This window comes from Coturnix japonica, chromosome 2 (assembly GCF_001577835.2).
Source record: "Coturnix japonica isolate 7356 chromosome 2, Coturnix japonica 2.1, whole genome shotgun sequence".
In the NCBI taxonomy this organism is placed as follows: Eukaryota; Metazoa; Chordata; class Aves; order Galliformes; family Phasianidae; genus Coturnix; species Coturnix japonica.
In genome coordinates this window covers 80,495,958-80,522,555 of record NC_029517.1, presented here as the reverse complement: position 1 = coordinate 80,522,555, position 26,598 = coordinate 80,495,958, and the positions used below count along the sequence as shown (strand labels likewise).

Below are 26,598 nucleotides of genomic sequence, written 5' to 3'. Positions count from 1 at the left end.
TGCGGCGAAGGGGGAGGGGGGGGGTCAGTAGCGTCAGGCTCCCATGGCGTCACTATTGACGTTTCGCATTCCAGCCGCTCTATGGAGAGGCCGCTAGGGCCGCTCTCACATAAATGACGTTCCGAGCGAGGCAGCGGAGAGCAGCGCGGACGCAGCCGCCGCCGTCCTCTCTCTCCCGGCACCGCCGCACGCCGCACCGCGGGCGCTCGCAGCCGCCGCGGGGACGAAGCGCGGCTCCCGGCCGGCAGCGGCTCGCGGGGCTCCGGAGGGGCCCTCCATGCCCGGGGAGCGAGCGGTGCGGAGCCGCAGCCGCCGCGGCAACCCCGCCGTGCCCACGGCCGCTGGACAGCGCCTGAGAGGGAGCGGGGCGCCTGGATGTAAAGACGGAACCCCCACAGCAGCCGAGTACGTACGGGGCGGGCGGGGAAAGTTGCTGCGCCGCGCTCGGAGCCGGGAGAGCGGAGGGACAACTTTCGCCTCTCGGTGCGTGCGCTCCCGGGATGCCGCCTCTGGCTGAGAGAGCCGTGCCCCGGGCGGGGGGCGGCGGAGGGAGACGGGCTTTATCCGCCGGGTGTTGTCATGGAAATGATGCCGCCGCCTGAGAGGGACTGGATGGATGGATGGATGGATGGATGGATGGATGGATGGATGGATGGATGGATGGATGGATGGATGGATGGATGGATGGATGGCAGCGGTGTGACTTCGCCTCCTGGCGCGGAGCTGCGCCCCACGGGGACCGCGCACGGAGCATCGCCGCGGCCGTGCGGTGCCCCCGGGCCGGAGCCGCGAGGGAGCGCGGTGGCGGTGCGGTGCTCGGGACGGCGGTGCCGGTGAGGCGCAGACCCGCAGCGCTGGGTTTCGAGGCGCCGCGTTGCACTGCGAGGAAATTTCCCAGGGAAAGAGCGGAGAAACGCGGCGTTGTGCATAGGGGCTCGGTGCTGGATCTCCTCATTGCTTTCTCGAGGGGAAAAAAAAAAAAACGACGACAACAAAAAAAAAGGAAAGAGAGCAAAAACTTTGGGAGCGAGCCGCCAACTTTTCTCCAAGCCGCTCCGCTCGGTGACATTCTTCGCCCGCTTTCTTCCTCCTCCGTGGAGACCGCCGTGCGCCGGGGCCGGGAGCGCTCCGGCCGTGGGTTGCGGCACAGCGGAGCCTCCGCCGGGGGGTGGCCCCGAACCCCCCGGGGGAAACGGGGAGCTGGAAACGGAGCTCGGAACTTTTAATTGAACGGAGCATTTCCCCCCGCGCGGTCCCTCCCGGGTAAACGAAGGTTTCGAAACTCGGCCGAAGAAGTCGCAGTTACAATGGAGTGTTTCACGCTTTGCTCCTCGTGTTACAGGGCGGGGAGGGCCGTCACTCGGGGGCCCGATGTAAAGTGCACGGAGGAAGAAAAGGGCTTTGACGCGGCCGCTCATTGCCTCCTGATTTACGGCCCCGCGCCGCTGCGCTCCCGGCTCCGGCGGCCGCAGCCCGGAGGGAGCCGCGTGCCGGGCAGCGCTGCCGCGTCTCCGGGTAACCGGGGAAAGGAGGGGTCCTCTGGGACCGGGATCGGGGATTGGGGGGCGGTGTGCTGCCGACCGAGGAATCTCGCAGCTCCCCCCCACCCCTCCCAACAGAGAAACTCCGGGGATGCCCGGAACGGAGGGAGGGAAGGAAGGAGGGAAGGATGGAGGGGCGGCCGCGGGCTCCTCCCGGCAGGTGAGCGCGGAGGTGCCCGGCCCTCCCCGCCACTCCTGGCCCGGGAGAGCCCCGTCGGTCGCTGACCGAGCCTTCTCTCCCCATCGCAGCGCCCCCCGGGTCGGAAGCGCGCCCCCCGCCGCGGCCATCCCCCGCCGCCGCCTCCGCGGAGAGCTCCCAGCCGGCGCCGACCCCGCCGCCGCCCGCAGCCGCCCGCCCCGCCAGCCCCACCATTCAGCGCGCAAGGTACCCGCCAGGTGAGCCGGGGGGGGAGCGGGGACGGAGGTGCGAGGTCGCCCCGAGCTATGAGGGGTGGGCGAGGACCGGGAGGGGGGGAACCAGCGGGGCTCCGGATGGGAAAGCAGCGGTCGCGGTGACGGGCGCTGCAGCCCCGATCTCCCGCTTGGTGCTTGGTGGCACGGCACCTCCCGCGCGTTGCGGCGTTGGGGCTTTAAGTGATAGCGTTGGGGGAAGAAGGGACAACCGCGAATCTTCCGCGGGGTCATTAGTGTCGGTGCCCCGAGAGGAAGGGTCGGGTTGGGGTCAGCGAGGCGGAGGCGCTGGCAGCAGCGGGGTAGGAGGAGCCGCGTAGCCGCAGCGGACCTTTGTGTAGGGGTCTGTTTTGCCGTCCCCAGGTCGGACTTATTTTAGACTTGGGCTTTCTTAGTCTGCCCCGAGCAGAACGCAGGCCGTAATTCTGGCGTGCCCAGAAACACCCCCCACCCACACCAGTCCCTTCCCTCAGCCACCGCGCCTGCTGGGAGCTGCTAAAAGCCCTTTTACCTCTACCGGGCTGCACGTCGGCGCGGCCCCGAGGGGCAGCATCTGCCCCAGTGCTTGGAGGTGCGGGGAAGGCATCGCTCTCCCTTTGTATTTACACTTGGAGCCGAACCGGTGATAGCGGCGGGACTTGGCGTGGGCGCAGATAACCATAGGAAGAAAAGGAATGGTGGGAGATAGGCAGGGCTGGGAGGTGAGGCTTGGGAGAGCGCTGTCCTGCTGCCTGCTTGCTTTCTAAAAGCAGCAATATATCAGAAAACGTTTTTTGGGGTGGGTTTCTGCCACTTTTTAATGTTTCCTCGAAAAGCAAAAAAAAGATGGGAGCACTGTGTGATGGTACAGTGAGATCCCAGTTTGGTTCCCATTTACCTGCATGGCAAAGCTATGAGTTGGTTTGGCACCTATTGGTTGGGTTCTTGCATGGTACACTCAAATGGGTGTCTAAGCATCGTTAGCAAAGGGCTTTCTTAAAATACTAAAGCCAACCCCATTATTTTCAGTGTGGCTTTGTTGTTTATCAGCTGCTTACAAAATACAAATGACCACAATTGAGAGGGGATAAACTTCATTCGGATGGACGTTCCCCGGCGTTCCTCTTCTCCTTCACAGGGGAAACGGCACAGATGGGTGCACTGTACCCCCGGCTGCAGAGCTCGGGTTTGGGTTACAGATACGGGGCAGCAGCCTGCGGTCAGGTGAACCTCACGTGGGCTGTGGCCACAATTTCCTGCCAGCAACAAAGGCGGCAGTGCATCAGTGGGAAATGGAAAAGGACAAAGTCTTTGCAGCAGTGCGCTGCGTTGCTGAAAGCATCCCAGCTCTCAGCCACGTTAACTTTTACGGCTGATGGATAAAGTCAATTGTGTTATCTTATCAGAACAGAAATACCCCTATCCTTTTTTCTGGTACATTTTTGCAAATTCAGGGGTAGGTTTGTGCTCTGACACCCGCTGCCGATGTTGTCCCTTTGGTAATAAGTATCAATTTTAATATTATGCATTTGGTAATCTAGTTTACCCTTCGTGAAGATTTTATGGCACACTCGCACGTATACGGGGATAGATTGAGAACCATAAACCGTTCCCGTTCTGCTTATCTAATTCTCATTGACACCTATGGATATGGAGCAGCAGATCTGGGGCAGCCGGAGATGGATCCTTCTCCCACTGACACCGCTATAGATTGGAGTTGCTCCCCAATACCAGACCCCCGATGCACGTTTCTTGCTGAAGGGCAGCGGCTCGGGGCTGATTTATGCTTCTCACCTCCAGGTGAGAGCAGGAGGCTCTAACGGAGCTCCGGGAAGTGCGGGCAGCTCGTTGTTGGGAAGGAAGTAGTGAGTGGGGCTGTGGGCCGCAGGGCTGGCTTTAACGTTCCCCTTTGCCCCTGCAGATATGCCCTGTGTGCAAGCGCAGTATAGCCCTTCGCCGCCCGGTTCGAGTTATGCAGCTCAGACCTACGCGTATGGCTCGGAGTACAGCTCGGAGATCATGAACCCGGACTATGGCAAGCTGAGCATGGAGCTGAGCGGCACCGAGATCACCGCCACCGCCACCACCTCCCTCCCCAGCTTCAGCACCTTCATGGAGGGTTACTCTGGCAGCTACGAGCTCAAGCCTTCCTGCCTCTACCAAATGCAATCTGCCTCCTCCGGCCAGAGGCCCCTTATCAAGATGGAAGATGCTCGTCTCTCTACCTACCAGCCCTCGCTGCCCCCCTCAGTGGATGAGAGCATGCCCAGCACCTCCATGTACTTCAAGCAGTCACCTCCCTCCACACCCACCACGCCTGGCTTTCCTCCACACCAGAGCCTGTGGGATGAGCCCCCGCTGCCTCCCACGCAGACCTGCCTGCCCCCTGGCCACCTGATGGAGGCCGCCCCCATGAAGACTGCGCCTCCGCGCTTCCCCCTCTTCCACTTCAAGCACTCTCCTCCCCACACGCCGCCGGCGGGACCCCACATGTGCTACGACCCGGCCTCCCTGAACCTGCCACTGGGCTCCGACAGATCACCGGCCGGCCAAGCGCCCATGGAGAGCCACTCCTACGGGCTGCCCCTGCCCAAGCGGCCGGCCACCTTAGCCTTCTCACCGCTCGGCCTCAACGCAGCTGCCTCTGGCCTCATGGGCGAGGCCAGCGGTGGTGGTGGTGGTGGGCTGCCCTCCCCGCCCAGCAGGAGTTCCTCGTCCGGGGAGGGCACGTGTGCCGTCTGCGGGGACAACGCTGCCTGCCAGCACTACGGTGTGCGGACCTGCGAGGGCTGCAAGGGCTTCTTCAAGGTGAGACACCCCGCTCCCCTCCCTGCCTGCCGCCCCTGGGCACTGAGCTCTGGACCCATCATTGGTAGTGGTAGAAGTGGCTCAGAAAGCCAGAGCAGCACTGGCATGAGGAGGAAACCTCAGGAAACGTTGTGTTTGGTCGTTGCCTCAGTGCTGCTCTTGGTGCAGGTATCCCAGCACTGTAGCTTTGAAGCACTGCTGACAGCAGTAATCTGCTCTGAGGCAGACAAAAACCATGTGCTGACATTTTTAAGACTGGATTTCCTTCTGTTTGTAGATTTGGGAAAAACATTACTTCAGGTTTCGGTATTATTATTATTTTCTTAGAAATGACACCAACGAAGCACTCGGGGTAGACTTTTGGGGGAGTGGTTTTGAGCAGTAAGCTTTAAAAAAGTTGATAAATTCAAGGCCAGGTTGGATGGGGCTCTGGGCAGCCTGAGCTGTCGTGGGGCAGCCCTGCCCATAGCAGGGGGTGAGGCTGGGGAGGCTTTGAAGTCCCTTCCAACCCAAACCACTCTGTGATACTATAAGCCTGTGAAATCTGGGACCAATTCAGTGTATTTCTTTCAGCACAGATAGGAGTTCTGCCCTTGTTCTGGCAAAAGATATCCTAACTACGATGGGAACAGAAATAGTCCCAAAATAGTTGGAGGGGAGGGCTCACTTCATTCTGCTGTTGTTGCCATGCACAGAACTGCTACTATTACTTGGTAATAACCCTTTGGCAATGTGCTAAAATACACAACTCCCCTGCAACTCGCTTGTTGTTTAAAAATAATTATAAAATGGAGCACAAATAACCTGGAAATGGCAGCTCCTGTGGGCCTGATCCTGCCCCTGTGGAAATCCATAGCATGTCCCTCACCGGGGGCAGGATCCACAGCTTGTCCTGCACCCTTCTTCTCTTGGTTCTAAAGTGCAACAAGCAGCATTTGTTGTGTCCCTCGTATTTAGTCCATTGCAGCTGCTGCTTGAAAAAGAAATGTTAAAATAGCATTTCCCCGATAATTTAATTGCAGTGAAAGATTTAATGCCGAACGCTGAACTGATGAATTTGATCCTCTTCTGATGTCTTTCCTATTAATATCTTTCAGTGCTAAGCCGTCTTCGACTATAAGTACAAAAACAATATATAAATATCCTAACATATTATAATAACATATACTTTTTGTGACAACCCCTGTTACATGCTTGCAAGGCTCACCAGGTTTTTACCAATTCTTAATGCACTGTATAGTTAACATACAGTTATATGTAAGCCATTTGAAGCTTTAATTACACATGTATGGCTATAGTAGAACTCAGTCCATTTTTTTCCCCCAAAACTCAGGTCAGCTTTTCCAGAATATTTAACCAAACGTATCTGGAGGAGTTCTGCTGTTTCTGCTTTTCTCCACACTGATTTTGATGGCCAACCAAAGCAGTTGTGTGTGGCATTGGCTTAACAATAGCGATAGCAGGAGAAGTGCATCGCAGATCGTTTTGATTTTATTTTAATAAGGTCAGCAATAATCAAGGGAATGAACCAAGTAGAAAATTGTTCCCAAAGGGATATTAAAAGCGGAGATAATCTAATCCCCAAAGGTAGATGCGATGACCTGGTAATTTCAGATATGATTTTATCATTCAAAGTTGCCTGTCTCCGGAGACTTGCTTCAGAACAATCCTCGATGATTTTCATTGTCAGTAGCTAACACTAATAAAATTGTTTTTCCTGCAGGCTAGTGTGTTAGGAAATTAATTTTATCTAATTATACGAATTGCACTGTCGCTTTTCATGTTGTAATTAAAATACATGTTGTCAGGTTCCGAGTTGCTCACCAAAACTCTTGGTTTGCTGTTTTTCTGTTGCCTTTTCTCAGAGGACAGTTCAGAAAAATGCAAAATATGTTTGTCTGGCAAACAAGAGCTGTCCGGTGGACAAGAGACGCCGTAACAGATGTCAGTACTGCCGCTTTCAGAAGTGTCTCAGCGTCGGCATGGTGAAAGAAGGTGAGGGCTACTGCTATTCTTATCCTAAATGCTGGAGTGGTACGTTTCATGAGCACATGTGTGTGTGTGTGTGTGTATGTGTGTGAGTGTGGACACAGATGTCTTTACTATGGACTTGGCAACTTTAGATTCCTAGCTGCCCCCACCCCCCCAAATTCACGCATCTGTGCAATAACACGTTGATCATGTTTTTTTCCTGTCACCCAGTTGAGTGGGTTTATCATGTGTAGACTTCCTGGGAGCCCAGAGTTCAAGGACTTCAAGGTCACGAGGTGATAATTTGACTCTGGCCCAAATGTGTCCTTTATGAACTTTGAATGCCATTGGCTTGAATGCAGTTGGCTTCCACACGTTATCTCGCAGCGTCGGCGTTTCGTCGTCTTGGGTGCCTTTTTTGCATAGGATCTTGTCTCGTGGCCATGAGCTGATTGTAAATTTGCAATTAATTTAAATGGAAACTGGATCAACTCATTAGTCCCAGTTCTGCAAATATTTAAGTATGTGAGTAATACTGTGTGAGCATTCCTATTGCAAATACTAACATGGGAAATGCAGCCTATGTAGTGTGACCATATTTTTTGACTGCTTTGAGAAAGCTGAAGTTACTGTGAAAGAACAGCCCTGCCATATAGCAGGTGACATTTGTGTTTCACACTCTGTTTTCATTCAGCAGTAGGGCTGTGTGTGTGAATATAGGGACACATAGGCATGCTGCATACAAAGCACGAGCGCTAGGAGCACAGCTGGGCTCCAAGGAAGCAGTTATTCTGCTGCTTACGGTCATGGTTTTAAGCAGTTTTGGTACCATTTGTGTTTCTTCTCAATCAAAGGCATCAACAGTGTGCGCTGAAATTGGAGAATGCTCTTATTTTTGCTGGGCTGGCCATCACGGGGGAAGCAGGTGCTCATGCTGCTCTGTCATTTTACCGCGTCCTCACCACCGATCCCCTTCTTTTCTGTGCAGTTGTCCGCACGGACAGCCTGAAAGGGAGAAGAGGTCGGCTGCCTTCCAAACCAAAGAGCCCCCTGCAGCAGGAACCTTCGCAGCCCTCCCCGCCTTCTCCTCCCATCAGCATGATGAACGCCCTTGTACGAGCTTTAACCGACTCCACGCCCAGGGAGCTCGACTATTCACGAGTATGTCTTGCTTTTCTTTGTTTGTTTTCTTCATGGAAATGAGTCATGAGCTGCATTCCTAGCTGGTTGGCTGAAATGAAAAGAAATGTGAAATTGGGGTGAGAGCAGAAGTTTGTCCAGCCGGCCGTGCCTTTTGGGTGGGTGGGTAATGGTGGGGAAGGAAGGAGGTATGCCAGTGCTCAGTTGGCAGCTGTCCACTGCGAGGGTCTTATATTCAAGGTTATCTACTGTGTATATTTGAGAGGGTGAAAGCAAATTGTGTGGATCGGTAGAGCAGTCGTCTTGCAAAGGGCTGTGATTATAATACAACTGATTAATCTGCCAAACTCGGGAGCAGGCATATATCTGGTATCAGCTTAATTTTCAAGTTCTTCATGCTAAAATCTAACAGAACTTTGATAGTGTGCAGCTATGAGTGTTGTGTGAAATAACACTCAGTGGATAGGTCCTTTTACATTGAGATCACAGGAAATTTGCCATGATTTAAATGACTACAGAGCCCAGCTTCGGGTAACCCAGCAGGAGTTTTTCTTAAGTAAAATTCACATTCAGGAAACAAACATATAAATCAAAATTCTAAAAGATTGTATCAGCAAAGCTTCACCAGCTATTGTATATTTCCCTACCCTGGTTCTTTAATGTGTAGTGTACACCATTTAAATATTGATAGGATATATTTTGAAAGCTTATAAAACTGCTCTGTAGTTATTAAAATATAGCATAGAAGTAGCTTGTAAAATGCATTCTGAGGAGGAAGGCTGAATATATGAAAAGAAAAAAAAAATATAGCTGCGGAAAAACAAGATTCAAATTCCTTCCACTTAATGAAATACGATTAAATCTCAGACTGTGAAAAATACAGCTGTACTCAGACAATATTCACATTGTCCATTTATCACTTGTTGCTAAGTAATATTTAAAGCTAGAATATGTTTTGTTGTAATTATATGAAAATGTATTCTTCTAGCTTAGCATATGCTTACATGTGTAATTTATAATTACTTTTTAATTTGTATATATTACATATATAATCTATCAATTACAGGCATGCTTTAAGTTCTTTTCTTTGAGCTAGTCAGTATGTATACAATCTAGCAGTTTTACAGATTGTTTTCATGAATGAGTTGTTTAGTGCCTGACAGCCTTTGGGGGAGAACACATTGCCTACATTTACATGTATTTTAACTTACCCAGAGAATCTCGGGGTACTTCTGTAAACGCCAAGGTCCACGACCAGCTGTGCTCTTGGACAGGAATCATCTGGGTTCCGTAACGTTACAATGAGCATGTCAGTTCAGTCCATGAGAGCATTATCCAATCTTACATATTTACCTATAGAAGCAACATTATTTTGCATCCTGGATAATAATAACTAAATTAATTTTTTTTTTAATTTTTTTTTTTTTTAATGTGGCTTTCTTCTTTATACTGCGGCAACTATTCCTGTTCTAATGGAGACTGTACATAGGTCTCACTGCCGAACAATCCTGTTGGTCGTTACAGAAAGCATAGGATTGGCAGCAGATTAATTTTGTTTCGGTAGCTTATAGATTATGTATGGTTGTCTGTTAGGGCGTGCTAATACCTACTTTTTTCTTAGCATTAAAATATATACTGATCTGTTATGCTCAGCAGTACTGAAAATACAAAAAATAAGCTAAATGAAAGCAATGGATTCACATGCTTTCCATAAACCTTATACTTCTTTAAAAAGTTGAGGGAAATCAGATAGGACTACTGAGTAGACACTGAGATTAACTAACAGAAACAAGCAGGAATCCCGCTGTAACACTCAAAACTAATGTGAAGGACCGTGTACCTGTAAAGACAGGCTTGCGGCACGCTCTGCTCGGCCGTGACCCTGCCATGCACCACAAATGGGTGGATCTGGAAGCCTGGCTTGGAGTCAATCCTAACGCTTCCGTAGTCACGACCTTAATGTTTAGCATGGTCTTCATGTTTGCAACGTCTTGACTGTTTCAAAAATGCAGATAAGAGTTTCGGAGAGGAACGTGTACCTCTTCCCTCCGTACAAATGCAACCATCTGCACCAAAAAACAAAATGAAATCACACCATCCATGAATTTTAAAACAAAACACAGTGGAACCAGTTATGTTGAGAACATGGCTACTTCTCATTTCAGCACTGGTTTTAACTTACCAGCCCACAGCAATGGTATATTTAGGTACTTGGTTTCAAAAAGCAATTGCTAGGAACAGAATTTGGTTTATGAACTTTTTAAAGGCCAAGGGCCGTGGTCAGGTCTCACACCTGTTTCACTGGTACAATTCCACGGGATTAGACTTCTCAGTAAGTGAGATGAGAAGCAGGCCCGGTACCTTGCCGTCCTCCTTCAGGCAAAGCAGCCACCGACTTAAATGGAAGTGTTTATTTTTTGGAGGGGCATTCAGCCAATAATCCCACCCCAACCCCCAGCTAAAAAATGTACCAAATGTCTCTGCTTCTGACACAGGAAGGGTAGATGCACGGAGAAACAAGCCTAGCTTCTAGCTGTCTTATTGTAAATATGCAACACCATTGTTGTTAGACTTTTGTAGCTTCAGCAGTCCATGGAGGTCTGATAAAAGTAGGCAAAGGGTCCGGTTGGTTCATGCTATCAAACTATCGGCCTTTTAGATATACCATATAAATTAATGTTACTTGCTACGCACACATTTCCCCCTTGAGCCAGTTGGTGTCGTTTAATTCCTAGCAGAGCAGCAAGCACGGCATAGGGCAGAGCAATCCCTTTCTGGGATATCCCTGTGACAGGGGGGTTGCAAGTGGATAATCTCTGAGGTCCCTTCCAACCCAACCCATCCTATGATTCTCCTCAATGAAATAATCATGAGGGAAAAAAAAAAAAAAAGGAAAAAGGTTTTTCATGTGTAAAACTGAAGCATACATTTTTCTTATGCCTTCTTAATACTCATTAAGACCATTGGAAGTAAATAGTATTTTATTTCAGCTATTCTCTGTAGGTGCTAACTCTGTGTAGCAAGCAGTGGCATATTATAGCAGTTCAAACCTACATAATTCCTTACACTTTTACCTTTCTTCTAAAAATGCTCTCAAGGGCTGAACTGTAATAACATATAAGGGGTAATTAATTGATTAATTAATTAATTTTGTGCATTCAATTTAATTTAGTGACCCATGTGGGGTAGACAGTACTGTAGCATTCAGTTATGTGACATAAGGCAGCACTCAGGCTTTGTTGGACAATATTAAAACTCTGTCTTACTTTTGCTAAGGGAATGCTTTATAATGACTGAGAAGAAGTTAATACCTGATATCATTACACCAACTTGCAATGTGTTATATTTCGGGTGAATTTAGGGTAGTATCCTTTTTCTTTTCCCTCTTTTTCATTGATTGGAAGGTCAAGAACGTGTCTTGCCTTAACACTACCTGTAGGCAAGGCAGGAATTTCCATCAGCCCATATTTGCTATTTTCTCACATAGAAAGGAGTCACCTCAGCTCCTGCACAACAGGGCAAATCTCCTAGAGTTTGAAGAGTTGAAGACCACGAGGTGGACAAGCCCACCACCTCACACTCACTATCTTAGCTTCATTACCAGGGGATGCAAAGTCTCTACATACCATCTTTTTCTACCGACTAACTGTTCCCCAGTGCATTGTGCTGCAGTCCTGTGCCAGAAGTAGTATTTTGTACTGCTTGAGCATCCTGATCAGCTTCTTTCAGTTGGAGGACTGAACAGATGAACTTCTTGCAGTGTACAAATTTTCTACCGCTGTTTCCCATCTTCTGTTTATTTTATCCCCCCTCTTGCATCTCTGTCCTCCTTCAAAGTGACTGTGGCAGAACTTGTCTCCACGTGAGCACCTACAGCCCAGATAGGGCCAGAGGTTTCTAGGACTTCTCATGTCTTTGCTGTGGTTCAATCTGACTGTGAAGCTCTATCCTTCATTCATTCTCTTCCTGCCAACAGCAACCAGCTCCAACTAGGACAGGCAGGGAACAGGGTGCCTACCCAAGAGGATCTGCTTGCTGTTCCCCCTCTCTGTCCTGTGCAGAGGGGATATTGGGTGATATGTGCAGCCAAAGGGGTATGCCTGTAGTATGATCTCTCCAGGCTCTCACCATGCTCATTGGAGAGGAGATGTGGGTCCTTCTGCTTCCCCTTTGGCTTGGGCTGCTAGGAATACCTTTAGGCTGATGGAATCAGGTCTAACTGTGTGTGGAAAGTAGTTTCCAATGGGTGTGCACTAATGGAGATCACCCTATCCTTTCCCTGGCTGAGTCTCAGAGGCAGGGCTCATACAGAATCCCTTTCAGAAATACCCTACATGATGCCTGATGGGCAGGTTGCCGTTATTTGCAAGCACGGCATCAGAGTAAGCTGCCAAAGCTCCTATTACATTTTCTCTCAAAAAGAGCAGTGCCCTGGGAGTGGCAAGGATCCAGTGCTGAGGAAGTGAGAGAGAGCAGGGAGGGAGCTGCCAGAGGGTCGTGGGGAAGTTCTGCAAGCTGGGGCTGCCGAGTGGTCGTCTGGAAGAGTTATGGCTGAATTAGTGGGATAATAGGTTCTCCTGAGCCTGAAATGCTTCTCTATGCAGGATAAGAGGTGATATAGGGCAGCTGGTTTACTTTCAACCAATTCTGTATTCAAATGAAGCCATGCTGCATGTGTCAGATAAAAGATGATTTATCTTGCGTGTCTCTATCACTGTCTGATAAAATGCAATTTGAGAGGCTGGGGAAGAAATCTGCATTTTGGACGTACTGAGACAAATTCATCAATGGGAAAATTATTTAATTGCATTAAGCTAAATAGTGTTCCTCCTTTATTGTGGTTGGAATTATCCTCCCCACCAGACTGCTGTTTCTGTTTGCTAACAGCACGGAGCTACTTGCAAAATGTGATAAATACTGCGTATTAGTTGCAAATTTCAAACAATTTCTCTAACTGTGGAAATGTCTTTGCAATATACATCTGAATAGCAAAATGCCTCCAGGTAGCTAAGCAGGTAGATAGATGGAGACCTGCTCATTGTGTCTTGGATGCCTGCTCCAGCGCTGCTGCAGAAGGAAGCACTGTTAGGCAGGTAGCACCATATGCTCCTCAGGATGCCCTGAAATGCATGTCATGTTGTAATGTTGCTTTCTGTGGCTTTTCTTTCAGTACTGTTCCACTGATCAGGCTGCTGCAGGCACAGATGCAGAACATGTCCAACAGTTCTATAATCTTCTGACTGCCTCCATTGACATATCCAGAGGCTGGGCAGAAAAAATTCCAGGATTTACCAACCTCCCAAAAGAAGATCAGACATTACTCATAGAATCAGCTTTTTTGGAGCTGTTTGTACTAAGACTCTCCATCAGGTAACTATTTATTTCATTTCCTCTTCAGCTGATGTGAAAAATCCCCCATCTGCACGTTCTTAGGAACAAATACAGCGATACCTTGGAATGCTGTCAATTGCAACAAACAAACAAACAAACAAACAAGATGACAGAAAACTTCAACAATGTCTGCATCCACGGGAGATGATGTACAATTTGTTTTATGTTGCAGAAAAAAAACACAAGGCAGTGATTTAAAAGGGAAGCATAGCTCTCACTAATGCGCTTCTTTTTATTTGATATACCACATCCTCTTCTTCAGTAGTAATCAAAATTGATCCTTGGGTTCAGTTGGAACAACTTCACTTCAGACTCATCAGCATAAACTGTAGAAAAGCACTTTTAGTGTAGAAGCTTCTTTTGCGTGCACATCTCTGTAGTCTGTTTTTGAAAGGGATGAAGGAGGTTTAAAACCTTGCTCAGATTATTTTTCTCCTTAATACCAAATCATTCAACAGAGCGAGGTGCTATCTGTCAGCCTGGCACCAGTTAAGATGTTTCACCAATGACACTTTCAGTGTCTGGAGGAATTCCACGTCGGTGATTTGAATTATGCCCTTGCTTCTTTAGGTTGAAAATGACCTTTGCATGTAGCTCTTAACAGGGATACTGGCAATGGGGGGTGGGAGGAGAGAAAACTTGGCATTAACATCAGTTTTGCAATAGGTTCTCGCATGAAACAGCCTATTATGTTGTGTTTATTGTGCATTATCGCGTGCATTTTCCATTGTTTTTTTCTCTGCTAATTTTTACAGTATGAAAAACACAGATCAGACTAAATAAGTGCTGAGAGTTGCAGAACCCCATCTCTCCTCAGCTTTTATTAGTTTTGCATTTCAAAATGCACGCACGTAGTATTACTGCAATTCAAACATACAGTATTTAATGTAAAATGTCTTCTCTGTTTATGCCTTTGGGCAGGACCAAAATCTTAACTAATTAGACAGTCTACACCACATGCTACAGCTAACCTCGGGCTTATAACTCTATGAAGTAAGCAATCATAGAAGCTTGTTTGTTGTACTTTTGCCCCAAGGGAGAAGCATATTGTCAAACGTGAATGCCCACATATGTCTCAGGATAATATGCCTTGGATTTTAAATGACAGACACTTCAATACTGGTTATGCATTTTGCTGTAAAGTTGAAGATGCGTCTCTAATTTTTTCAATTATTTTTATTTGAGGTCTGATACCGCTGAGGATAAGTTTGTATTCTGCAATGGACTTGTGCTTCATAGACTTCAGTGCCTTCGTGGATTTGGGGAGTGGCTCGACTCTATTAAAGACTTTTCCTTAAACTTAAAGAGCCTTAACCTTGATATCCCAGCCTTAGCAAGTTTATCAGCTCTAACTATGATTACAGGTAAGCGTTCCTTTGTTACTATTATGCTTCAGTCTCTAGTGCTTTGCTTTAGCATAGATTCAAGCAATTTTAGTGAACTTAGCGATATCCCGGATAAAGTAATTGCAAGTGTTACGTGTTGTAATGACCTCCCTGAAATTGTAGGCTGTAGCAGTAGACCATCGGATATATCTATTAAACTCTAACTCTGTTTCTTCTTGTTTTCATTGTTTTCTTGGAATTGTCTCTAAAAATCAAACTGCTTCCAGGCAAACTGAGTAGCTCCTACAAAAATCTCTTGAAATCCTTGCTGAATTCCTAGAAAACAAGTCTTCTGCATGGGAATACTAACATCAGGGTGGCTTGAGAGCTAGAAGCTAGACGGCTAGTATAGAACAGTGGCTGAAAGAGCGCTGCTTTTGGGAGCCAAGGTACCGTAGGCATTCTGTGTTCTCATTTGTTGAGAGAGAAAAGTTAGGAAAAAGATCTCATCTGCAGCTTTACAAAAGCTTTTGGGTGTGCCAAGGTATGTGACCAGATCTCCCCTTCTGCCTGGTGGGGTGAACAGCCAGAAACTAAAGAAAGAACCTGCCAGATCTGGCTAGGAAGTACAAAACTGGGGAGCATAATGTTATGGAGTATCACTTTCTCATCCCTGAATCGACAGAGTCCCTTGAAGCACGCACTGCATACTTCGGGCTTTTGATAGTTTAGGAGGCGTGGTTGGAGAGGCAGGAGGGGCAAGGCGTGCTAGGAGTGAGGGTGTCTGATGAGCCACAGCAACTCAGAGCAGCTGAAAGGCTGACCCTTGTTTCAGAAAAGGTGCTAACAGAAAGGCGTTGCAGGTTCACATGACAGCATGAGCCAGCACCTCAGCATGCCTTGAGCTGAGGCCGCCTGGGGATGCTAGGAGCTCTGGTGGAAGGGTGTTGATTTCCTCTTGTGTTTTAGGAAACTATGGGTTTGCAGGTGGCAGCCTCATCTAAATCAGCTGCAGTCTTTCTTTGGATGAGTTGGTGCTTGGGAAACACTGAAATAAAATGCTCAGTGGCTAATGCAAAAATCTGTACATTGACCAATTCCCACTAACATTTGTAGGGCTAAATTTTTGGCTTCAGAGTTCAGGTGGTACCCTCCCCTCTTGTTTGAGAGAGGGGTTTGCTCATACTTGTTGTAGCACTAATGCTTTGCTTATTGCCAGAAGTATTCTCAGGTTTTAATTAATTTACATTTGATTAACTTTCAGCAGTTTGCAAAGGGTATGTTAAAGTCCAGATTCTCCTTTCTTTGATACAACTGAACTTTGATAAAAGTCTGCTTTTTGTTGAGTCAGACACTATTTGGTTGTCTTTAAAGAGTCCAGGTTGTCCAGTGGCTGGCTCAGATCACCAGACAGCATTTAACAGAAATATGCTTAAATTGATAAAGCCCCACAATCCTTCCTTTCATTGCTAACAGCCCTTTCAGTAGTTTGCTGTCTTGTGCTGTTCTTCTCAAAGTTTCTAAACAAGTAGAAATAATTCTTGCTTTTAGTAGGAGAGCATTTCTGTCCCTGACATCTTTAAGGTTTTCTGTATTTGCCATTTTTTTCTTGTACACCCTACTGTAGGGAACCTATTTTAGCAAGGGATTGGATGAGATGATCCAGATGTCCCTTCCAATCCCTATGATTCTGTGATTCTGTGATTATCTCCCCTGTATGAGAAGGTGCTTAAAATTCATCTAGTTTTCTGTTTATTCTTTTATGTCACAATGCCAGAATACCTCTGCTGATTTGCTCTCAGAAGAGACTACCCCTCCATTCATTCTAAATTAGACCAAGGCTCCTGCGCTTAGTGATTTATATTCACAGGTTTCAGATCTCTAAGGGCACTCAGGGACTCGGTCAGAAATCTGGCCACCTGAAAATGGATGGTACTGTGTAAAGGCAAATGATATTAAAAAATGGAAAATGAAAGAGGAAATCAGGTCGCTGTGGCTAATCACTAAATGCTGAGGTGGCGATTCTTTTGAGAATTTCTCAGCAGTAGGATATCTGTAATATTCATAATCAGGAAAGCCTTGAGATTTGCCCATGAGAAATGGCATCCTGTGTTCTCTCAACATTTTGAGTATGACAAGTCAGATGCTGGTTTTCAGGTAGTCCTACCAAAAAAGGAAGAGCAATGAAGATGAATTTTGAAAATCAGATTAAAAAAAAAAAATCACATTTTTAAGTGTCTTTTTAAAGTCTTGGCTTAGATTCAGGTGGATGTTATAGTGCCATTGTTCATGCTACAGAGGAGACGCTTCTTTCCTGTACTGAATTGTTGGAGTAAACCCTGGTTCAAATCCTTCTTCTGGATTAGAGCAAGATAGAATGACCTTTTTACAGGAATATAGGATATCCAACTACTGAGTGTCACTGTCTTTTGTGTTGAGGCCATTTGCAGTTTTGTCAATTTAGTTGTTTGCTTTTATTAGAAGTGCTGCACAGCAATATGTTGGCTTGAGCAACATTTTTCTTCATTATTACACAAGTTGCATCAGTTGTTATTTTACATTTATCTTTTTTTTTCATGGCTTGAATGCTCAGCCAAAAAAGAGAAAATGAACAAACTCTGGATGTGTCACAGTCATAGCTGGTTTAAATACTGCACAGCACCTTAGGTAGCAGCAAATCTAAAATTCTCTATGCTCCTAGTACAGAGTATACTCCTGAGAATGATGACCTGTTTGTTCTGCTTGATTTCATGAGTGCTCTCCATAGACCAAACAAGGATGTGCTCTTAGGAAACAAAACCTCTTGTAGTCATTGAAAGTGTTGGTGAAGGAGGAAAGTAAGAAAAGCCACTGCTTGCTTTCATGTGTTTGCCATTCTATGAGGGTGACGGGAACAACAAACATCTCCCTCCCTTTAAAGGAGAAGGGGATAAACGTAACACATTGTGTTGGGGAGTAAAAAACATCCCACTGTTCCCAATGTCCCAAGGTCTTTCATTTTGGGATATGAAATCAACTCCTCAGTAACAACCACAGTAGTTCCAAAGCCTTGTAACAAACCCTGCTGACCTGCCTGGAGGTCCTATACCAATGCCCTATCTCAACTGCAGCTGCAGGTCACAGTATATGATGCATGGTTATTGGCATATGTGAACATTTATTCTGTTCAGTAATCTTGAATAGACAGCAGGAGACCTATTGAATATCACAGTATTCTCTGTTTACTTTGAGTAAAAATGGTGGTATGCATAGCATAAGATAAACAGGAAAAGATGTTGTAAATTTGCATCCATTAGCAAATCCATAGATATTTGTGCTTTCCCTGTTTATTTCATGTTTCCTGGGAATTTCCAGTGAGTCCCACAGAAAGAAAAGTACCACCTCAGAGTGCTTCTGAATTTTCAAGTTCTTTCAGATAGGAGGCTAGCTTGAAAGAGCACCTGGAATGAAAGAACGTCATTTGGTTTATTGTGAGTGGCTTGCAAACAGTTAAAATTCCCCAATGTCATAGCACATCTTTTTTTCGTTAAGGTACTCCTTTAGGATCTTCCTCTCTCTGTCTCTCTTCTCCTTTTTTACTTCCTTCAGTTGGTTAAGAAGGGTTGGACACAACTTCCTCCAAAGCACATCAGCAGTGCTCTGAGCATCAGAAGAAAGTAATTAGAAGACCCCAGATCCACATGGTAGCAAAAAATGGGTTCTGTCCTATTCTTTTGGGTCACTTGTTCTGTTGGGATGTAGGATAAAATGAGCTAAAGAAGAGTGCCAATATGGAAAGAAAGGCTCTGTCCTTAGTTTCATGATGATGACATCTGTTAGATCAGTAGGTTGTGTAGATCACAAGTGTTCCTGTACAACCTCTTTATGCTGGGCTTTCTCTAATTCTCACACTGTGTTGATGGTGAAGATCTGCAGAATAGGCCAGATATGAGCTCAGACTATTGTTTAAAATACCCTCTTAACTTCCTGAATGGTCACTAATAATGCTGTTCTACCAGTGTCAAAATAGAAGGATTGAGATTACAGTGAAGTTCATCTGAAGAGCTCACTCTTAGTCTCAAATATGTGCTCGCTCTAAAACTGCTTGTGTTTTCTTTCTCTCTCTTGTCGATTCTCTTTTCCTCTCTCCCTCTTCCTTTCTCTGTCCACATCCAAATATTATTGTTTTGCCCACTTGACACTCTCAGTGGGATGCTGCTGAGCACAGAGTATTCTCGCCTTAATTTAGCCAAGCTCTTTTGGCATATGTTTTAATTTAAGTATTTCACAGGCCAGTTCAGAGCCACTGTATATACTAGGCTTATTCACACTCTCACTGCTTTGTTAGACTGGTACTAAAACACTGAAGGATATTGTGAGGTTTCAATTAATGGTGAGTTTATATTTGTCTTCCTGCTGCTGAGCTCTCCCTTGCAGTTTACAAACAGAGTTTTTAGCATCATCAGTCATACCAACAAATAGTAATGACTCTGGGCTGGCCAAAAAGGGTCTGGCTGCTGCAGTTCCATTCTGCATATGGATCTGTCTGACTTTGCACAGGGGGAGAGGCTCACCTCCTCTTCAGCAGCAGATACCCTCAGTCCCGTTGCCAGGATTCTCCAGAGTGGGTGCTTCTTGTGCTGGGTCTATATACGAGCAGGTGGCAGACTGGAGGAGTGTAGGAGAGCCGCTTATAAAAAAAATAAACCCTCCAGATTGCATTGTCTGTCTTCCCCTCTCCATTTTGATGAGGGAAATACTGTCAGCATCTGAAGTGAAGCGCTCACTCTTCCTTCTCCTCTCCCACTCTTTTGATGAGGCAAGAATTCTTTCCCCCTGTAGCTCCTGGTGACTTGCGTTGTGGTTTTCCTAAAGGAGGGAGCACACTGTGGTGTCCTCTGTGGTCATTCAGCTCACCTAACTTCAGGTTCTTTTCCCAGAAGAATACAGGCCACCTCTTAAAGGTAGTTCACCCACCTCAACTCCAAAGCATTTTCCAATACCTTTGTCTTTGCACTGATGGTAGAAGGAACTTAGAAGTCAGTGCCTGTAGCCTGGGACCTTTGTGAAGAGCCTGAAAGTTAAGCAGGGTGCATGTGGGCCAGGCTGCAATGGGAAAGGATGCTCCTGGGTCTGTCAAGTTGCTGCCTTGCTGTGCAGCCAAGCATGTGTAAGGCAATCAGAAAGCTGTAGGCAACAGAGCCTGGTGTTTCTTTGAGTTAGAGAAGGGGAAGAGGATTGTGAAGGGGGAAGAGAAAATCAGATAATTGTATTGAAACCGAGACAATCAAGAGGCCTATTTTAAGTCTGTACCATTAATCTGCTGCATATCTGACAGGACTGTTTCTGACACCTCAGAATTAATTAAAGCTAAAACTGACCTGCCCTGACACAGAGCGCAGAGCCTAAGGGTCTCTCAGCTACTCGAGATCTTCAAAACACTTGTTCTTTTTGAGAGTGTTTTTCATAAAGGTAGCACAGAATCCGCCTAGCCCTGGTGTCATCTGCCCTAAGACAGAGAACAGGGAAAGGACTGGCACAACTGGTGACTGCTTTTCCTGCTCTTTGACTCTCTTCCTATCAAGTTTTTGCTGAACAGTGTGATTATAGCACAGAATCACATCAAGATTCCCGGAAATTGTGTGTGGGAAAAGGAGAAAGGTGTAAGAAACTTGCCATGTTCACTTTGCCAGAATGAGCTGCTAAGTTTGCAGAGCTTAAAAGGCAAGACTTCCAATGAATCATTTTGACAGGCTTACGGAGAGCATCTTTGCCATAAATCACTGTTTTTCTTGCAAAAATCAATGGTAGCCTAAACCACGAGGCTGTGAAATCCTATATTCACTTTATCCATGCCTTTTTAATTGTCCTTATAAGAAAGTCTGAATACAATAATATTTACACACCTCCTCAATCAGTTAGAGAAAATCTATTGGTTTTGACTAGCTGTCTTTCTTGGGATAAATCTTGACCTTATCAGTTATATGTGGATAAGAACATCCTGTGGAATACCACAGATGATTAGGAGACCGCTGACTTCAGAGACAGGGCACCTGCTTACCACAGGTGCCTCATTTTGCAACCTCCAGGTTAATTAAAGACTGTGGGTCTTTCTTTGTCCTAAAGCTACTGGCTGGGTAGAAAAGGCAAGAAAACTTGTTTCCTGCTATTTGAACCCTAACTATTAAACTTAAATCTTTGCTGTGACTTACTTAGACCCAAGACTCCGCAAGTCTACCTGAGAGAGGTAATGATCAGCTTGCAATGGCAATGCTAAGGCAAAATGCCCATTATTAGCAGAGAGGCTTCCAAATAGATGGCTTTGACTTTACGGGCCCTGAAGGGATGCCTTAAGAATTGGAGTCTGCAAACCCCTTCTATCAGTGAAGCAGTCCCAGTTGTGAGAAACTACATCTGTAGAGACAGAGCAAACGTGAAACACTCATATGTGGGTAGTTCATGTAGGGGAGGTCAATCTTGTTTGTTGGGGACTGCTTTCTTCTTGTAGGAGCAAAGAGCAAATGGAGGTTGTAGCATGTCTTACTTCTGAATTTCCTTGATTTTGTTATTTAAAATAAGTCTGCTGATATTACAGTCTGTACACATACTGTATTTTGCATTGGCATGCTTCATGGCTGGACGTCAAAGACGTAATTTGTTCATGAAACCTTCTGAACTTGTCAGTGTAAGACAGAGACTGTTTACTTCTTACTTGAGATGTTAATAACATTGCTGTGTGCTCAAAACCCAGAGTTCATTTTCCTTCCTCTATGGCAACATACACACCTACTGAGGCACTGGTTTGAAAATATGTTCTGCTGTTCTGAAGTCAGAGTTGGATCCATTCTAGTATTTCAGCTCTGTAGATCTATAAAGATATCTTCACTTACATAGCCAGGAAACAACATCAGAACCGACTAAAAGATGGAAACTTTTCAAAGCCCGCAAGATTGACTTAATGTCCTGCAGATCCTCAGTGGGCTAGGGGTATAAAAAAAACAACAAACCAACAACAACCTACAGCTTTTCAAAACTGTATCAAATATTTATCTCCCAAGATTTTTAATGGCAGAATCCGCCTAAGTATTTACTCCTAGTGACCTGTGTAGTTAACGTTTACATAATTACACTACTCAACATTTACTGGAAGGGCTTTAAATATTCATTGACTCCTCATGTTTTAATGTAAACAAAGCACTTAGGATACCCAAGTTTTTTAATTCCTTCAAGGTGAAAAAGATGTCTGAAGCAGATGCTGCTGTTTGGATGGGTGTTGCTGTGAAGCAGCAGAGCAGGGTGATGGTACTTCATTGCTTCACCTTCTGGCCAGAGATGTATGTGCGTGCCTCCTGGTTGTGATCCCAAAGTAGTATTTTTGAGGAGATAGCTCTGCGTAAGTCAGTAAAGTTGAAGCAGTGTAAAAGGGATGAAAATCACTGGAAAATCAGACCTTTCCATTTCTGACTGCCTTCATTGAATTCCATCTGTTTTATTGGTTTGTCAAGAGCATCTAGCCAAAAACGTCAGTGAGGGGAGGCATGACTAGTGTGTATGCACACGTCAGGGCAAGGCAGTGCTGTGCTTGCTTCTGGAAGTAAAGAAAACTGTGCTCTTTCCAGTGTTCATTAGGGGGGTGGACAGAGAAAATATCTACTGCCACCTCCTCCTGGAGTAAAGAGGACAGAGCAGGACTTGGGGACACAGGCACAACACAGCCCGTGGCTGCCAGGAGTGAGGGAGAGGAATGGGGCAGGCAGACAGCTTCAGATGTATCAAACAGAAGAAATGCCATGATCCCTCACCATTCATCCCATACCATCGCTGCTTTTTCCATCTGTAGCTGGTTAAAATTAATTTAACCTCTGTTATCTTAGACTACTCTATCCAGTCTAATACTGTTTTGTGTGTAAATGGTGAGCACTTTGTTGTGAAGCCACTTTTTACTTATTTGTGAATTTCCAAGTCAAAGGAAAAATCAAAAGGCCACAAAATTATTTGAGATTATTCTTCTGAAATGTTAAATTAATTCATCCACTAGAGCTTGATAGCAAACAACATGAAATTATCTCTCTCGTGTACTAATAAAAGAGCCAGCTTTGAATGAATCACAAATCTGATTCATTGCACCTAAGCTTGAAAGAACTGGGGATATGTTTAGAAGCACTGGAGAATTTTAAAAGGCTATTCAAATGGGGACAAGCCGTGGCTACTCTTGCTTGTAGGAATGTTGAGATTTTTTGTGATGGATAACACAGCAGCATTTTCATTTCAGGCACCGTTTACTCAAAGCAAAATAGTTAACTTCCAGGCTGTTTTTATTTTGAGCCCTTTAAAGAAGCAGTAGCTGATCAAAATAACAAAGGATGGCAAGTTGCTTTTAGTTTCTTATAAGAGTGTTTGCAAATTCCTGGTGGAATTCTGGGCTTGGTGCTGATGAAGCTGGCTAAGGATATCGATCGCCACTTGAATTCACTGAATAAATAATGGTTGCCATAGTTATTGAGCATTCACAACTGGTGGGGAAGCACAGAAATCTCCAAAACACCTCCTGTGATAGTTTTGCTGGAAAATCACCCAATTAATTCTGTCTCCTATCACAGAAATTATATGAGATACACAGGAGACTCGGATGCATTGTACTAGAATTTCAGTCATGATTGAGCATCTCTGTTACCCATTTTAGCAGCTAAAAACAAACAGGGGCTTATTGTCTCTTATTTTGTGTGACGAAAAGGTTAACTGACATCATATAACCCAAACTGTTCAAAGAAATCATACACTTTTTGAAGCATCTCTTGCTTCGATTACCAGAGCACATAGTTAAGGTGAAGCAAATGAGTCCTCTCCACTTCAAGTAGGGATGCTGACATGTGTGTGTTCTTTCTCTCGTGCCCTCACTTTGCAGAACGACATGGCTTAAAAGAACCAAAGAAAGTGGAAGAGCTATGCAACAAGATCACAAGCAGTTTGAAAGATCACTTAACTTTCAGTTGCCAAAACAAAGGACAGCCGCTCGAGTCCGCAGAGCCTAAGGTACTGGGTGTTCTTGCTGACTTGCGCTCTCTCTGCACACTGGGACTGCAGCGCATCTTTTACCTGAAACTGGAGGATTTGGTGCCAGCCCCTTCCATTATCGACAGGCTGTTTCTGGACACCTTGCCCTTCTGAGTCCAGCCACCCTCCTGAAAGGCAAATGCCCACCAGAGCAGGCAAATGGATCGTGACTTACCGCTAACATTTCTGCCCTCACTTAACAGAAAAGCAGCTCCAGCTCTAAAATGAGGTCTTTTCTGGCGCTTTGTCCTTACAACATGAGGCCTAAAACTTACTGGCTTACTGTTTTGGGGTTGTGTTCTTTGTTGGGTTTTTTTTGTTTTTTTTTTTTTTTGTTGGGATTTTCTTTGTGTGTGTGTGTGTGTATGCGTGACTTGGGTTTTTTAAACGGCTAATATGGCACTTTTGGACAATGCTATCCCAGCAGCAGTAAAAGGTTAACACGACTGTTTCAAACCTGTTGTTTAACACCTCATGGGACATGAGGAATACAGTGGTAGAAGCTGTGTGTTTGAAAACAAGAACAGCAAATAGTTGTTTGCCAGGGCAGTATGTGTTTTGTGAGGATACCTTTAGCATACTTCCTGCATCAAGGGCACATACATCAGCACAATCAAAACAAAAATCTCACTTTTTTTAACAAAGTACATTCAATTGAACATTTCATTGAAATCCAATATAGCAAAATGACGATGGCTGTTAGCTCCCATGTTCAAGTGCAATTTTTTAAAGTGCTGTCTTACTAAGTCTTGTTTATTAACTAATTTATTTTAATATGAAAATAAAAGGAAGAAACCAAGTGAGAAATTGACGTGCACTAACTTACGTGACAGAGTTTTCCAAACTTGACTCCGTGTAGCGTGACTTACTGACAAATGTCTGTGGGAGACACGGGAACGACCGCGGCTCAGTTGTTCCCTAGACAAGGAAATGCGAGGAAGTAGTAGCTGGAGCGCACAGGGTCAGCATCAGGGATAGTTTGCCTTTAGACTTTAACAGAAGTACCTGGTTAGTAAACAGACGCACGATGGGTTTCAAGAACAAGCGAGTCTTGTAAAATAGTATGAATGTAAGTGCTAGGAAGGATATAGTGAGCTGCGTTTAAACATTCCGTGTTCGTACTCCTTTTTGTATGTTTATACTGTTGATGCCATATTAATATGAAATAATTTGTTGCATAGTGTCTTTATTTGTATAAACGTTTGTATGCATGGTATATTGTATTGGCTTTGCCTGTATTTATTGCAATGACTGCCAGCTCGTAGGAGCCCTGTTACACACGATAAGGAAATGGGGTGTTCACACTGACTCAGATACACCAGTTGGAAAACTATATACATATATATAATGTGTATATATATATATGTATATACCTATATTTGTGTGTATGTGTGCGTGAGCGTGCGCGTGTCTTTTTATTAACCATTTGTATATAAAATATCTGTCAGATCACAAGCAGAGCTATTTTACAGTTCATTTGCAGTGACTTCTAAGGCAGTACTGTTTAGCACTTTGATATTAAAATCTTGCTCATGTTTTGCTAAATTCAAATAATATTTAAAAATTTTAGTTCTAAAAAAAAAAAAAAAGAAAAACTTTATATGCACTGTATTAAGTCAAAATTTTGTTGGTCATTTTGCTAAGGAAATTTTTGAATGTCAACCTGATGTCACTGTATCTTTTGTTAGCTTTAAACATTCTAGCTTTTGTCTTTTTTTAAACTATGCTGTTTATATGGAAATTAAATTATACAATCAAACAGATGCCAAATGAATTGCCTAATTGCTGCAAAGGATAACCCAGATATCGAGTCACTGTATGGTTTTCAAATAGTAATCTGGTATTTTATCACTTACTATGTTTGGATGTGCTTTTATGAAAAAATTATTCTTATATCAAGATTTATAGTAGTGTCAATAGGGAAACAGACTTCTAATCACTATAGTTAATATTTCCGGTTTACCTGCAGATAATATTTGGAAAAGTATTGCTTTTTGTATTGACTTTTAAGCTTATGTGCAAACATAATAGCATAATTAAATATCAGAGAAGCTAATGTTTCTTGTAGGTTGCTGTAACAAGCCTGACCAGCAAGACAAATATATTTTGACTGAACTTGCTTTTGTATATACTAAATATATATATATATATACATATATATATATACACACACTCACACACATGTGCGCATACAAAAACATACAGAAGCCGAATCAGAAAGTATGTTTACCTTTGTCTCCTTGTGTCAGACACAAGGTCCCTTGGGAAATCACTTCTGCCTAGGGACAGAGCCTGCCGGGCGCTGAGCACCAGTGAAGGGGCCGCGGACACTCCTTGTGAGCGGGCCCTTCCACTGAGTTTTCAGCACAGTACAGTGAAATCGCTTTTTGTTGAGCGAGGTTTATTTATTCAGTGGGATGTGAACGGAGGGAGCAGGTCCAGAGCCCCACGTGAGATTTCATGTAGCCGGTGTGCTTCAGTCTTCCATGGATAGTCTTAACTGTGATACTCTCCCATTCCTGTCACCTACCGAACCGTCCTTCATTTCAACTCCAGTGCACAGACCCATCGTAGAGTGCAGCCAGTGACAGGTCACGATGGTGAAAGAAGAATAAATGCAGAATAAATCTCCTACCTTCCTCACAGCTCTCTCAGTGTGAACATGCCTTTGTCTAGGCAGAAATCAGGAATATATCAGGTGTTAAGGGAGAGTGCCTTGCTTTTGTTTCAGACAACAGTGTTTCAAGAGTTTCTTCACTCCGCTAACTGCAGTACTTTCTTCTTTTTCCTTGTTTTCCTTTTTCTTTCTGTGGTGTTAACCTGTGGGTTGAAAGAAACGCTCTTGTACATATACAATGTAAATTAAAATTATTAAATTGAATAACGTTTTTTTTCAGAGGCCCCATGTGTGTTGAATAAGTATGCTTAATTCTGTTAAAATCTGATGTGAATTTTTTATCATTTATAAAACATTAAAAAATTGTGTACTTGAGTCTTAA

The 26,598-nt window shown here is 45.0% G+C and overlaps 1 protein-coding gene across 1 annotated transcript; it reads left to right on the top strand.

The window, feature by feature from the left end:
- The first annotated feature begins 315 nt into the window (after positions 1–315).
- Positions 316–26,598, top strand: NR4A3 (nuclear receptor subfamily 4 group A member 3). The gene is made up of 8 exons (XM_015855093.2): positions 316–405; positions 1,791–1,937; positions 3,853–4,739; positions 6,605–6,734; positions 7,699–7,871; positions 13,021–13,220; positions 14,427–14,605; positions 23,451–26,598. The coding sequence occupies exons 3-8, from the start codon at positions 3,855–3,857 to the stop codon at positions 23,711–23,713; spliced, it is 1,830 nt and encodes a 609-aa protein (XP_015710579.1). The 5' UTR covers positions 316–405; positions 1,791–1,937; positions 3,853–3,854; the 3' UTR covers positions 23,714–26,598.

Coding starts and splice junctions, on each gene's coding strand:
- NR4A3 (XM_015855093.2), top strand. CDS start 3,855: ATGCCCTGTGTGCAAGCGCAGTATAGCCCTTCGCCGCCCGGTTCGAGT. Junction 4,740..6,604: donor GCTGCAAGGGCTTCTTCAAG/GTGAGACACCCC, acceptor GCCTTTTCTCAG/AGGACAGTTCAGAAAAATGC. Junction 14,606..23,450: donor AGCTCTAACTATGATTACAG/GTAAGCGTTCCT, acceptor CTCACTTTGCAG/AACGACATGGCTTAAAAGAA.